The sequence below is a fragment of the Haemorhous mexicanus genome, chromosome 33, assembly GCF_027477595.1.
Source record: "Haemorhous mexicanus isolate bHaeMex1 chromosome 33, bHaeMex1.pri, whole genome shotgun sequence".
NCBI lineage: Eukaryota > Metazoa > Chordata > Aves > Passeriformes > Fringillidae > Haemorhous > Haemorhous mexicanus.
Genome location: NC_082373.1, coordinates 779775 through 794471, shown reverse-complemented (window position 1 = coordinate 794471; position 14697 = coordinate 779775). Strand labels below are relative to the sequence as shown.

General features: G+C 57.0%; 2 protein-coding genes and 2 non-coding genes across 4 annotated transcripts; all 4 read right to left on the bottom strand.

Annotated features, from left to right (window-relative positions):
* Nucleotides 1-283: 283 nt before the first annotated feature.
* ATP5F1B (ATP synthase F1 subunit beta) lies at nucleotides 284-3590 on the bottom strand. The gene is made up of 10 exons (XM_059871743.1): nucleotides 3434-3590; nucleotides 2761-2943; nucleotides 2290-2464; nucleotides 2016-2137; nucleotides 1590-1774; nucleotides 1338-1496; nucleotides 1135-1257; nucleotides 839-1051; nucleotides 547-748; nucleotides 284-467 (listed from the first exon to the last, which is right to left on the bottom strand). The coding sequence occupies exons 1-10, from the start codon at nucleotides 3573-3575 to the stop codon at nucleotides 370-372; spliced, it is 1602 nt and encodes a 533-aa protein (XP_059727726.1). The 5' UTR covers nucleotides 3576-3590; the 3' UTR covers nucleotides 284-369.
* Nucleotides 1852-1926, bottom strand: LOC132340860 (small nucleolar RNA SNORD59). The gene has a single exon (XR_009490019.1). It is a non-coding gene; the product is annotated as a small nucleolar RNA SNORD59 (small nucleolar RNA).
* LOC132340861 (small nucleolar RNA SNORD59) lies at nucleotides 2657-2730 on the bottom strand. Its single transcript, XR_009490020.1, has one exon. It is a non-coding gene; the product is annotated as a small nucleolar RNA SNORD59 (small nucleolar RNA).
* Nucleotides 3591-4574: 984 nt separating the features above from the next.
* Nucleotides 4575-13804, bottom strand: PTGES3 (prostaglandin E synthase 3). The gene is made up of 8 exons (XM_059871771.1): nucleotides 13515-13804; nucleotides 7496-7609; nucleotides 7302-7371; nucleotides 6751-6849; nucleotides 6456-6545; nucleotides 6209-6271; nucleotides 5878-5902; nucleotides 4575-5448 (listed from the first exon to the last, which is right to left on the bottom strand). Coding segments are annotated over exons 1-8 (483 nt in total). The 5' UTR covers nucleotides 13517-13804; the 3' UTR covers nucleotides 4575-5428.
* Nucleotides 13805-14697: the final 893 nt, after the last annotated feature.

The window sequence follows — 14697 nt, the reverse complement described above, 5'->3', positions numbered from 1 at the left end:
CTGGAACGGCGCGGGGGGGCGGGGGAACGACGGGGACTGGGACAGACAGACGGACACAGCACCAGCATCTGTCACCACCCCAGGCTGTCCCTGCAGCCGAGGGAGGAGGGGGTTCCCCCCTTCCTGGAGACCCCATAGGACAAAGGGGAGCCCCCAGGGCTGGGGGTCCCTGCAGTGGAGCAGAACCCAGCACAACCCCCCCATGGAGGGGTCCTGGGGGGCTCCCAGGACTTGGATCCCTGCAGCCCCCCGAGAGCAGGAGCCACAGCACACAAAGCCTGCAAACGTTTTCACCGATGTTTTATTGGAAATGTTAAATACTGGGGGTCCGGCCCCAGCGGAGCCGGGGGTGGGGGTGCTCGGGGGGGCTCAGGCGTGCTCCTCTGCCAGCTTCTCTGCCTTGGCCACCGCCTCCTCGATGGGCCCCACCATGTAGAAAGCCTGCTCAGGCAGGTGGTCATATTCACCTGGAGGGACACAACGAGTCAGGGGGGAGTGGGAGGCCCAGCTGGGCTCCCCCAGACCCCCCACTGAGGGCCACCTCACCTGCCAGGATCTGCTTGAAGCCCTTGATGGTCTCTTTGAGTGGCACCAACTTGCCCATGTGGCCGGTGAAGACCTCGGCCACCTGGAAGGGCTGGGACAGGAAGCGCTGGATCTTGCGGGCTCGAGCCACGGTCAGTTTGTCCTCCTCGGACAACTCGTCCATGCCCAGGATGGCAATGATGTCCTGCAGTGACTTGTAGTCCTGGGGAGGGGGACACAGGGGGTGAGTGGGCAGAGGTGATCCCCATCCCCAGCTCCCCACCTGAGGGAGGGGCTGCCCCAGCCCCCTCACCTGAAGAATCTTCTGCACACCCCGAGCCACGTCGTAGTGCTCGGGCCCCACGATGTTGGGGTCCATGATGCGGGAGGTGGAGTCCAGGGGGTCCACGGCCGGGTAGATGCCCAGCTCGGCGATGGCACGGGACAACACCGTGGTGGCGTCCAAGTGGGCAAAAGTGGTGGCGGGTGCAGGGTCAGTCAAGTCATCAGCTGGCACGTAAATAGCCTGGGGACACAGAGGGGAGGGGAAAGTTGGTCTCGTGTAGGTGACAACGCTCCCTGGGACCCTGGGGTTGGTCCTGACCTCACCTGCACGGAGGTGATGGAGCCCTTGCGTGTGGTGGTGATGCGCTCCTGCATGGTGCCCATGTCGGTGGCCAGCGTGGGCTGGTAGCCCACGGCCGAGGGGATTCTGCCCAGCAGGGCTGACACCTGTGAGAGGACAGAGAGTGAGGGACAGAGCACCAGGGGCTGGGCAGGTGGGGGACAGGTGCCCTGTGCCCAGCACAGACCTCGGAGCCAGCCTGGGTGAAGCGGAAGATGTTGTCGATGAAGAGCAGCACATCCTGACCCTCCTGGTCCCTGAAGTACTCGGCCACCGTCAGTCCTGTCAGGGCCACCCTGGCACGGGCGCCCGGGGGCTCGTTCATCTGCCCGTACACCAGGGCGACCTGCAGGTGGGACAACGGCGTCAGCATGGTCACACTGCCATGCCTGGCACTCAGAACCTCCCCAGGTGACCCTCCCTCAGGGGGTCTGCACACCTTGGAGGTGGCATCTTTGAGGTTGATGACCCCAGACTCGATCATCTCGTGGTACAAGTCGTTGCCCTCACGGGTCCTCTCGCCCACGCCGGCGAACACAGAGTAACCACCATGGGCCTTGGCCACGTTGTTGATCAGCTCCATGATCAGCACAGTCTTGCCGACACCAGCACCTCCAAACAAACCTGGGAGGGAGGGAAAAAAGGGTCCTGCTGAGCCCCAAGCCAGCCTGGCTGCCCCCAGGGTCTCCCTTCAGCTCTTTCCTCCTCAGATACAAAAAGCGTTGCTTCAGCAAGCTCAGGAGAACGAAAGTCATGGAGTGAATCATCAGTGAAGGAAAAGTTCCCCAGAGGAACTGGTGGAAATCCCAGAGGGACCATCAGGTGCCCACTCCCCAGAGCCACCCCTGCTCTGGGGGTCACGTACCGATCTTGCCACCCTTGGCATAGGGAGCCAGCAGATCCACGACCTTGATCCCTGTCACCAGGATCTCCTGCTCCACACTCATCTCCACAAACTCAGGGGCCTCGGCGTGGATAGCAGCAAACCTGGAGCAGGAAGAGGAGACTAAGGGGATGGGCAGCTGCTCTGAGCCCCTCAGCTTGGGGACTGGCAGGGGACAGTCCCTGCTGTGACCCAGAAGAGCCTGAGCCACCTCCCTGCTCACACCTGGGGTGCCCTCCAGCCCCTCAGCACTCACTGTTTGGTCGTGATGGGGCCCCTCTCATCGATGGGTTCCCCGATGACATTCATGATTCTGCCCAGGGTCTCAGGGCCCACGGGGATGCGGATGGGAGCACCAGAGTCCAGAACCTTCTGTCCCCTCACCAGCCCTTCCGTACCGTCCATGGCAATGGTGCGCACGGTGTTCTCCCCTGCCGAGGCCCCAGGACAGCACAGTCACCACAGCGTCCTCAGGCTGACCCTGGGGACAGCTGCTGGTGGCTTCCCCAGGCCCTGCCAAAGGGACATTCTGCTGGGAGAAGGACCAAGAGGAGCAGCAGGAATAAAATAGCCCTGAGGAAAATTGAGCCGTGCAGCCGCAGCCCTCGGGCAGCCATTTTCCTCCTCCTCAGATTGAAATCCGTGGCTTCAGCAAGCTCAGGAGAACGAAAGTCATTGGCAACATCATCACAGGAGGACCCCCCCCCTCCCCGTCCCAGCTGCTCACCCAGGTGCTGAGCCACCTCCAACACCAGCCGCGTCTCCCTGCCCTGCACCTCAAGGGCGTTCAGGATGGGGGGCAGCCCCTCGTCGAACTGCACATCCACCACGGCCCCGATGACGGCCACGATGCGGCCGGTGGAGGAGCCGGCCTTGGCGGCAGGGGCTGCCTGGGCGGCATAGTCCCGTCCTGGGGGGAGAGGGACGAGTCAAGGTCGGCCGGGGCACGGCGGCTCCGTGGGGGTGCGGAGATGGGGCTCCCCCGCAGCCCTTGGGGTGTGCCCGAGACCCCCGAACCTACCTGGGCGCACCCAGGACCCCCTGAACTGACCCTGGATCCCCACACCCCGCTCGGTGCACCACTGACCCACCCAGGTCCCTCCGCAGTGCGCCCGGGACCGCTCTGGGTGTACCCGCAGCCCCTCAGCGCTGCCAGGACCCCCTGAGTCCCCTCCCCTCAGCGCTGCCAGGACCCCTGGACCCCTCCCCCAGTACACGCACAGTCCCTGAAGCCCCCCACGCCCACCCCCGGCGCCGCAGCTCCTCTGCCGCAGCCCATCCGCACGCCCTGCCCGTTTGGCACGGCACAACCCACCCCGGTACCGGGGCCCTGAGCACCGGCACGCCGCGTCCCCCACCCGCGCAGGCCCCAAGGTGACCCCGGCCCGCCCCGCACTCACGCGCCCCGACGGCGACAGCCGGGGCGGCCCCGCGGCCGAGGAGCAGCGGGAGGAGGTCCCGGCCCGGGGCGGCCCCGCGGGGCAGCAGCGGCCGGGCCGCGGCGGCGGCGGCGGCGGCGGAACGACCCGCAAGCCCCAACATGGCGGCGCCGACTGAGCCCCGCGTCCCGCCCGCCCCTCACGGCCCCCGCGGGGCGGGGCCGCCGAGCCGCGCGTCACAGCCGCACCGCGCGCCCATTGGCTGCTCCGCGGAGAGGCGCCGCGTGAATTCGCGCTTCCATTGGTTCCCGCGATGCGGCGCCCGCTCTGCGCCTCGTCGCGATTGGGTTAGGAATCCGTCCATCAAAACACGCTGCGGCCTGATAGGGTGATGTGGTGGGAAGGGGCGTGCCCCGGGCGAAGGTCAGCGGAAGTGGCGGCGCACGTGTCCCGCGCTTGTCCTTGGGCGGGCGCCGTGACCGCGGCCGAGGCCGCACCGGGGCCGTGACGGGCCCGCCTCCACCTCGCGTCACAGCACCGCCCCGGGGGGCCGCCCCTCACCGGGCCGGTGCCCGCCCCGCACGGCCGAGGGTCACAGCACCGCCCCGCCCAGGCACCGTGTCCGTCTCACGGCCCCGGAGTCACTGTAGTGCCCCCGGGGCCGTCCCGGTGCACCGGCCCCGGCCTTCTCCCCGAGCCCCACACCCCACCCCATCGCTCCCTCCCCCCGGAGACCTGGGGACCACCGCAACATTTCTCCCCTGTCCCCCAAGGGATGGGATCTCGCCGTCCTGACTCCCCAGAGAGGAACCTGACCACTCCTGTCCACAGTGGGAGGGGAACCCACCCCACTGACCCCCCGCCACAGAAGGGGATCCCACCCCACTGAACACCAAAGAAGAGCATCCCACCCCACCGACCCCCAAAGAAGGGGATTCTGCCCCAGTGACCCCCCACAGAAGATCCCACCCCCCTGAATCCCCCAAAAAAGAGGATCCCACCCCACTGACCCACCAAAGAAGAGGATCCCACCCTACTGAACCCCCCAAAAAGGGGATCCCACCCTACTGAACCCCCCAAAAAAGGGGATCCCACGCCATGACCCCCCTTTGCCCCACGGCGCTGAGGAATGCACAGGGCCCAGGCCGAAGGGAGAGCCAGGGAGTCTTCAACAGTTTATTAGAAAGAATGCAGACATTAAAAAAATCCCAGCTGCTCTGAACATAAATTGAGGTTTTTCAGCCCGGTTCCACGGTTCTGTCACTTGCTGCCAAACCCACAGTGCAAATACGATTTTGGTCTAAAATGTACAGATTGACAAGCAACAATGTACAGCCACTCGCACCCCGGGCGAGGAGGAGGAGGAGGAGGTGGAAAAGGTCTGGGGGTCACACGGGACCAGGGGCAGGCTCCGGCCACCGGCACCGCTCGGGGGCTCCAACACCAAAAACCAGGAGAATTTGGAAGTTTTCCTTTTTTTTTAATAAGATGAACTTTTTTTTAAGACACCACAGAGGGGATGTGCCTCACCTGCTGGATTTTTTTTTTTTTTGGGGAGCCAATGATAACATTTGTTTTGTTCCCTGTATAAATGGACAATTTCAGGCCGTGGACAGAGGGGGGAAAAAAAAGAAAAAAAAGCTCATTTAAACCACTCAGTGTTAACTCAGGTTCTCTGCTACGAGGCAAGGAGGCTCTGTAAACTTTATTGCAACTGTTCTCAACGGATTGCCTACACCTCAATTGGGTTGGTTTGGGTTTTTTTTCCCTCTCTTTTTTTTTGTTTTGGAAGTCTGGAAAACGGTTCATGCATAACTGTTATTGCCTCTCGTGGCTTTAAGACCGCCCCGTGCCATGGGACACACCTACCATCAGTGAAGCCATTTAAAATGGACTGAAAATGGGTTAAAGGATGCAGGATCTCCCTTTAGGGCTATCAACTCAGGAATTCTTATCTCAATTATGAAATGTTGTGATGAACTTCTTTCCCCAAAACCCTGAAGACAACGCTTTGCCTTACTCCAGATCCGGCATTTCTAGAGGGAAAAGAAGAGAATTTGTGGTTTTAGGGTTGCTTTGTGGGTTTTACTTTTTTGCTTGGTTGGTTTTTCAAAGCTCCCAGGGTGCTATTATGTCACAAGGGACACGAGCAAGACGACCTGGCCTCCAACCAAGGAGGTCACGGGGCACTCTGGGGCCTCTGCCCTCCCCCTGGCTCTTCCCAAGGGAAAGCTGTGGAAGAGCCACCCCGAGCACGTGCTGCTCCTGAAGCCAAAGCCTCCCTGGCACTGCAGCTGCCTGGGAAGGTCAAACTGGTATTTGGGGCTTGTGTGGAGAGGCTTTCCCAGATTAGATTTGTCTGCCAGGGCTGGCTTTAGCTGGTGGACAGGACGAACATCTGCTGGCCCTGCCTTCAGCAGGTGTGTGAGGGGAAAACAACAAAGACAACAACAACAACGACTTACTTTCATCATCACTGTCTGGTGAGTCCTGGAAAGGAGAACAAACAACCTTTAAGTGGAGCAGGCAGCTCCTCTACCACCCTGCCCCCCACCAGCAAAGAGGTTCCCAAATCTGCTCCCAAATGTGGATTTTGAGGAACTCAGTGAGCTCAGTGTGGCCTCACTGCAGACCCACAGTGACCCCCAGCCACTGCAGAGAGGGTTTGAAAGGGCCTCCCCAGCTGACATGACAAGGTCTGGGGCTATTTCAGCCTTTTTTAGTGCTGAGGGGTGAGTGCAGGACTCCTGAGGCAGCCCTGCAGGATGCCCACATACACTACACCCACATACTCACATCATCTGCCCCATCTACTTCTGGCAAGTCTACGTCGTCATCTCCTCCCATGTTGTTCATCATCTGCTCAGAGACACAACAGCCACATGTGGGGGTGAATCCAACCCCACTGTCCACCCCAAACAATCCTAAACCAACATCCGCCCCTTGCTGTAACAGATCAGTTGCCCCCATGCAGGAATTACAAAGCCATGGTGCACAAAAAGCTCGGGTTCGTTCAAAACTCCAGGAATTTTTCATTCCCTACCTCAGAAAAGCGATCAAAATTGGACATGTCTTCATCTGAATCATCTTCCCAGTCTTTCCAGTTGTTGAAGTCCACGCTGAGCCAGTTGAGCTGCAGCAACAGCAGGAGTGATTTAAGGACAAGGAATTATTTCAGGACAAGGAAGGAAGTGGCTGTCAGTCAGAACGGGCAGGTTAACGAGAGCTGCCGTGGGATCAGGAGCAGGAAAGTGACCCAAAACTGCTCCAGAATTTGAACATGACCCAAATATTCACTAAATTAAAAGCCAAGGGAGGCAGCAGATGCCCAGACCCACCTTTGCCCTCTCTTTTGTTAACCTTGGCCATGCCTGACCAGACTCTCCTTTTCGTAAACAACACAAGATGGATCTGTCTGTTCTTTTATGCTTTGATTCCTGAAAAAGACCAAATATCCATTAGTGCCATCAGGATGACCTTCACCAGGAGCTGCTGACATCCCTCCTTTATCTTCACCTCTTCCCTTACTCCTTGTCCTGGAAAATTCCCCGTGGAGAAGCTTTCCTGGATCTGACTTGGAGCTTTTATGCTCAAAGGAATAATTTTCCTTAGAAAAGAGTTCATATTCCTATTTTTAAGGAATAAAATCTTGGGAGCAGCCTAAAGAACAGGTGGTATTTTTTAGGATGACAGAACCAAGGGATGGTTTGGCTTGGAGAGGACATTAAAATCCAAGTTCCACACCCATGCCATGGGCAGGGACACCTTCCACCAGCCCAGGCTGCTCCAACGTGGCCTTGAACAATTCCAGGGATGGGAATATCTGCAATTTCTCTGGACAACCTGTGCCAGCCCCTCACCAACACCAAGAACTCAGGAGGATACTCACATTTGGATCGATATTATTAAAAAGATCGATTTCATTTAAATGTTTAAAGTTATCACTTCCTCCAAGACAACTGCAAGAGAAAAAAAAAAAAAAAATCAGTATTTAGCCCAAAAATAAATCAATATTTAGCCCCAAAAACATCTGGTAGAACAAATCTACCTCTTCTTAGCACTCCTTGTGCCTGAATTACTCACCTGAACGTGAGTTTGGACTTTTCAAAATTTACATTGACGTCTTTGCTGTCTTCCACACAGAACTCAATAAAGACGTAGTCCCTCCGGTCGTACCACTTTGCAGAGGCAGGCTGCCTGTGGGCACAGCAGGGACACCAGGGCATTGATTTTCAACAAGAAATCCAACCAAAAAAATATCCTTTCTGCACTTAAAACCTGCATTTTGAGCTTACTGTATTCTTGAAAGGGGATTTAAGTTGAAAAGAGAGAGTGGAATAAAAAGAAATGGTGTATTCGGGGTGTGACGCCCCCAGAAAGCTCCTGGGAGGAGCCACTGATATCTGAGACTGAAATAAACGTTTCAGCAGATCAAAATTTTGATAAACTTCAAGATGAGCTACCACAGACTGAGGCAGCAGCTCCACCACCTCCAACAGCTGCACGGGCAGATTTCAGAGGGGTTTTTGTCACACAAAGAGTTAAAACCTAAAGCAAAATTTAAAAAAAAATCAGTATTTTTGGGGTATTGATACTATAAAAAATGGATTTGTTATGATTAAGACCCAATGAAGCCAGCACAGGCTGGAGAATCACTGCTCCAAGCTCTTTACACCCTCCCAAGCACTCACACTGAGGCTACCATGCACTTTGGAATTCTTCTGCCTTTGCACAACCACCTCAAAAATCAACAGCGTGTCCAGGGGAGCTGGGAAAAAAACCACAGAGCTCCAGAGCAACTGCTGTGTTTGCAGAGAACTCACTCACCTGCACTGCTCAGTGCTCCCTGGAGCAGGGAGAACGACCTGGCTGGGCTCAGACACCTCCTCCCCCCTTCCAGCCCTCCCCTGGCAACGAGGCCCAGCCCAGGGAATCAGGGAACGGCTGCATTCCAGAACCAAACGGCTGCTGCACAGGCACAGAGCCCAGGGGTGTTCCTCACACTCCTTTGTCCTCCCAGGGAATGGTGGAATGCTTGGGAGGGACCCTGAAGTTCAGCCAGTGCCACCCCCTGCCATGGCAGGGACACTTTTCACCAGCCCAGGTTGTTCAACCTGGCCTTGGACACTTCCAGGGGTGGGGGATCCATTCCAGGGCTCACAGGGAGGATTTCATCCCAATATTCCATCTTAATCTCTTCTTGAACCTTATCTCCCCTGTTATCTGCCATTCCAGGGCTCACAGGGAGGATTTCATCCCAATATTCCATCTTAATCTCTTCTTGAACCTTATCTCCCCTGTTATCTGCCATTCCAGGGCTCACAGAGAGGATTTCATCCCAATATCCCATATTAATATTTTCTTGAACCTTATCTTCCCCTTTATCTGCCATTCCTGTGCCTCACCAGCCTCACAGGGAGGAATTTCATCCCAATATCCCATATTAGTCTGTTCTTGAACATTATCTCCCCCTTTATCTGCCACTCCAGGGCTCACAGGGAGGAATTTCATCCCAATATCCCATCTTAATATTTTCTTGAACCTTATCTCCCCCTTTATCTGCCATTCCTGTGCCTCACCAGCCTCACAGGAGGAATTTTCCCCAGCTGATGGCCCTGCAGTGGGATGAGGTGGAAGGCTCTGAGCTGGACAAGGATCTAAACCAGGGAACAAGGCCTGTGACAGCCTTGTTCCAAGGTGAGGCCCTTCCTGCAGCTCTCAAACCAATATCTGACCAAAAAAATAACTTTTCAGACCATTTGCTAAACTTCCAGATCAAGGTTTTGACTCACCTGATCATCAATTCATTGGTGGCATCGAGCTGTGGCACATTTAGGGCACAAAGGGATTCACCCAAAGGCTCCTGCTGCTCCCATCCACATTTCCTAGGGATGAACCCCACCATGGCACAGCCCAGCTCCAGCTGAACCCCAAAACAGCCACCTCTGAGCTCCCCCAGTGCCACACTGGACAAACTGGTGCCAGCTGAGGGAAAAACTGCATAATGGCCACGATGCCTTGGGCAGCCACAACAGCTGGGCAGAGACCAATCTCCAAAGATTTAATTTCCAAAAGCATAAAAAGAAGTGGATTCTGAATTCAGCCTCGAGTTTCAGCTGTTCCAGGGGTGAAAACCTCACAGCAGCATTTCAGGGAATGTTAATTATCACCTTATTCAGGTGAAGTGCAGCAGCAGCAGAGCAGCAATTTTCTTACTGTGGTATTTTTAAACCCTTCTTGGACAGAGATTTTCCTCTTTTAACGGGGAATTAAAGACTCTCAAGAGGAAAGGAGGATGAGAAATGCCCTGCTCTGCTCCCTCTGGGCTGGGAGACAAAACCCCCCAGCATGGGGCACTTGGAACGTTGCTCCAGCTCTGTTATTAACAGAAATCTCAGTGTCCCTGCCCGGGTGACACGGGGGATGGATGGTGTTAGCACTTCCAGCTCTCAATGGAGACATCTCCAGCCTTCCCAGGGAGGCTCCTGCCTCTGACCTCAGCAGCTCCACCAGGATTGGGGATTTGAGGCACCAACAGAACTCAGAGTGCTCCCAGAAACCCCACTCAGCTCACATGTCTGAGCTGCAGAGCAGTGGGATCCCAGATGAGTCTGACTCTGCCATAATTCACATTTCTGAACCTAAACCTGCTCTGCTTTCCTGGGAATTCACCCTGAGACCCGTGACCTCAGCAGTTCTACCAGGACTGGGGATTTGAGGCAGCAACAGAACTCACAGCAATCCCAGAAATCCCACTCAGCTCACATGTCTGAGCTGCAGAGCAGTGAGATCCCAAATGAGTCTGACTCTGCCACAATTCTTGTTCCAGGTTTCTGGAACCTAATTTTCATAATTCCAGGTTTCTGAACCTAAACCTGCCCTGTTTTCCTGGGAATTCACCCCCAGAGTGCCTGGAACCCGTGACCTGGGCAACTTCACAAGGATCAGGGATTTGAGGCACCAACAGAACTCACAGCAATCCCAGAAACCCCACTCAGCTCACATGTCTGAGCTGCAGAGCAGTGGGATCCCAGATGAGTCTGACTCTACCATAATTCACATTTCTGAGCCTAAACCTGCTCTGCTTTCCTGGGAATTCACCCTGAGAGTGCTCAGAACCCGTGACCTCAGCAGGACTGGGGATTTGAGGCACCAACAGAACTCAGAGTGCTCCCAGAAACCCCACTCAGCTCACATGTCTGAGCTGCAGGGCAGTGGGATCCCAGATGAGTCTGACTCTGCTATAACTCTGGTTCCAGGTTTCTGGAACTTAATTTTTGTAATTCCAGGTTTCTGAACCTAAACCTGTCCTGTTTTCCTGGGAATTCACCCCCAGAGTGCCTGGAACCCGTGACCTGGGCAGCCTCAGCAGGATCAGGGATTTGAGGCACCAACAGAACTCACAGCAATCCCAGAAATCCCACTCAGCTCACACATCTGAGCTGCAGAGCAGTGGGATCCCAGATGAGTCTGACTCTGCCATAATCCACATTTCTGAACCTAAACCTGCCCTGCTTTCCTGGGAATTCACCCTGAGAGTGCTCAGAACCCGTGACCTCAGCAGCTCCACTAGGATTGGGGATTTGAGGCACCAGCAGAACTCAAAGCAATCCCAGAAACCCCACGCAGCTCAAGGCCACACACACACACCTGAGCTGCAGGGAAGTGGGATCCCAGATGAGTTTTATTTGGCCATAATTCTGGTTCCAGGTTTCTGGAACCTAATTTCCCTAATTCCAGGTTTCTGAACCTAAACCTGCCCTGCTTTCCTGGGAATTCAGCCCGGAACGTGCTGGAGCTGCCTCTCCTCCTTTTATCTGCTTTTCCAATCTCATCCTCCCAAAGGGAGGAGGGAAAAACCTCCCTGTGAGCTCCACTCAGGACTCACCAGTTCCAACCAGTAAGGCAGGACCTGCTGGAGAGCTCCTTTGTGTCTCCTGCCCACACGGAGATTCCCAGGAGAGCAGCACACACACAGCAGCCCGTGGGGAGCCGTGCACGTGCTCCCAGTGAACATCTCCTCTCCAAATACTCACCCATCACCTGTTAGAGCTCCCTCCTGCTCGCCCAAACCCCGAGGGAGCTCAGCTTGCCAAGGTTATCCAGCCACCCTCCCACAGGGTTTGGAAAAGAGAAGGGAATTTAAACGTTTAAAAGGGAATTTGGAATTTAAGAGGATTTCCTCTGTCCCATCCACCTGAGCTTTGGGGACTCCCTGAGCAGCCACAGCCATCCCTGCAGCTCCTCTGGCTCTTCCAGTCCCCACATTCTGATGGGAATTGTTATTCCAGAACTGTGGGACAGGTTCTAGAAGGTTCCCAGCAGCACTGACGGGCTCAGCTTCACCACAGAGCCCTCAAGGCTCTGCCTGATCCAGCTGGATATCCCTGGATAAATCCTGGTCTCTGCACCAGTGGAATCTCAAATCTCCCCATCTGTGGCACTGAGGAAGTTCCCAAATCCCTTTTCATGTCCTCTGTCTGCATCCTGTGCCCATGGGATCCCATCTTTGTCTCCTGACACCTCCCACAGCACTAGGACACTGCAGAAATCAGGCCCTCAACAAGATTTTCCCCTCCCAGACAGCAACAAAACCTGTTTTACAAAATTACTTTTCCTCTGCTGCATCTGCTTAGAATGGTCTAAAACCTAACATGAGACCTTCTAAATGAAAAAAATAAGAGCCCTTTTTTTTCCATTAAAAAAAGCCTTATTATAGATTTTAGACCATTCTATGCAGATGCAGCAGCGCTGCAGTTTCAGGATGATGAAATCTACAGAAATTACACAAAAAAACTCCAATTTGATCACAGTTCTCTCACTTTCACTCACGTTAAGATGAAGCACCTCCACTGTTCAGGGTTTCAGAAGAAAAGTAAAAGCCTGGCTGGGGAAAAGGCACCAAAACCCCATCAGTTAATGCTGTCCTCATCCCAAATTCCTGACAAAAACAAAACCTCAGGAGGTGCTGCTGCCTCCAGTCCTTCCAGCCAGGCATGTGGAGGTCACCAAATCATGGAATGGTTTGGGTTGGAAGGGACCTTGAAGCTCACTCATCCCCCCCTGCCACGTGCAACTCTGCCAGGACACCTCCAGGGATGGGGCATCCTCTGGAAAATCCATCCCAGTGGCTCACCACCCTCAGAGGGAAGAATTTTATCCCCCAAAATCCCACCTAACCCTGCTCTCTGATGGTTGTTCTGCCACTGGAGATGTGGGAATGCTGCCTGCAGCTCTTCTTTCCCAGCCAGTTTTTCCTCTCGAGTGTCACCCTGGACACAGAAAACTCTGGCTGCTCTTGAGGGAACACTCACGTCCCCACGAGCTCTTGTTTTTGGGTGGCCCCCAAATTAAATTCCTTGAAGAATTCCAAGGAAGGAGATTGATTAGGGAGCGCGGGATTCCGCTCGGGATGCACGTGGAGAAGATCCAGCGGCTCAGCTGCACCGGGCTCGGCAGCACCGCGCCTGCCCCGGGGCTTTCCGTGCGCCACCGTCCCCCCCTGAGGGGCCTTTTCGTTATTCCTCCGTTTTTCACGGAATTCTGGAGTGGTGTGGGCTGGAAAAGACCTCAAAGCCCATCCCGCTCCAAGCCCTGTCCAGCCTGGCCGTGGACGCTTTCAGGGACAGCGCAAAACGCAGGAACGGATTTTAGGGGGATAATCCGAAGTTTACAAACAGATTCTCTCGCCTGCACGCTCTGGATTGTTCCACGCGTTACTTACCGGGAGTTCTCCGCGGTTTCGGCGGGCGCCGGTGGGCACCGACCCGCCGAGAAACGCGCGACACCCCCCGAACACCCCCCGCCACCCCATTCATTCCGCACAACCCGCAGCGGCAACGGGAGATCCCCGCCCGCACCGCGGTGCACCGGGACCCAGCCAGCAACCGGGCCCGGCGGCCGAACCGGGGCGCTCCGCCCTCACCCGGTAACCGGGGCCGGGCCCACACGATAACCGGGGCGAAACCCCTCGGCGCGGCGGCGGGGCCGCCCAAGGTCAGCCGGCGGCGGGAGCCCGCGCTCGGCGGCGCTGAGGCGGCTCCCGCGGTAGCGGCGGGGCCTGGCGGGGCCTGCCCGCGCCGCTCCCATCCCCGGGCCTCACATGGCGGATGGCGACGGCTCCGGCGGGCGCTCCTGCGGGGTGCGGCTCGGGGGGCTCCGGGCGGTGTCGCGGGTTGTGTTGGTGCGGCGCGGTGGCGATCTGGCGGTGCCGGGAGGGTACCGGGAGGGCTCCGGGGGGGTTCCGGTGGCGGCTCCGGTGGCTCCGGGCGGGCTCGGGGCTCGGCGCGGCCTCGCTCCCACAATGCCCCGCGCAGCGCTCGGCCCGTGGTGACGCAGCAAAATCCCCGCGCGCCGCGCGCGCGCCGCCGCCGCCTCCTCCCGCCGCCGCCAACGGCGCGTGCGCGGCCGCGCGCGCTCCCGCCCCGCTGCCCTTCCAGCAGCTTCTGGTCGCGCATGCGCGCTGAGGCGCCGTGACCGCGGGGAGGGAAGGGACCCCCGGGATACCCCCCCACACACACTGGGACCCCCGGGACCCCCCCACTGTCCTTGTCCCGGTATGCCCCGGGAGCACAGCCCGACCCCGCGCTCCCATGAGGGAGTTGTGGGGTGGAAATTCCCCCTTGAGCCTCCTGTTCTCCAGGCACTTCCAAAGCCTGACCACCTTTTATTCCTCCTGATGTCCAACCTCAACCTCTCCTGGAGGAATTTGGGGCTGTTCTTTCTCCTCCTGCTGTTCCCTGGAGCAGATCCTGACCCTGCTCTCCCATCAGGGAGTTGTGGGGTGAAAATTCCCCTCCTGTTCCTCCTTCCCTCCAGGCTGAGCCCCTTCCCATCTCCCTCAGGGCTTCTCCAGAGCCTCCTCCTGCTGCTCCAGCCCCTCGATGTCTCTGCGGCCAGGAGAGCCCAGGGCTGGACCTGGCACTGCAGGGGTCCCAGCAGTGCCAGCACAGGGGGACAATCCCTGTTCCCCTGGCTGGGACAGCCCAGGTGCCATCCTGGGCACACCCTGGTGCCTTTCCCAGCTTTCCAGCCCCTCTCCCCCAGCCTAGAATGTTCCATGGGGTTGGTGATGCTTTGTTGACCCACTGGCCTCAGCCCATCCTGTCCAGCTGGCTCTGCAGAGCTTCCTGCCCTCCAGCAGATCAACATCCCACCCAAACCGGTATCATCCACAAACCAAGGTGCCCTGGATCCCAAATCATGGATCAAGACATCACACAGGGCTGTCCATGTTCATCCACCACCTGGCTACAGCCCAGGTGTGAACCCCAAGGAGCCCCCAG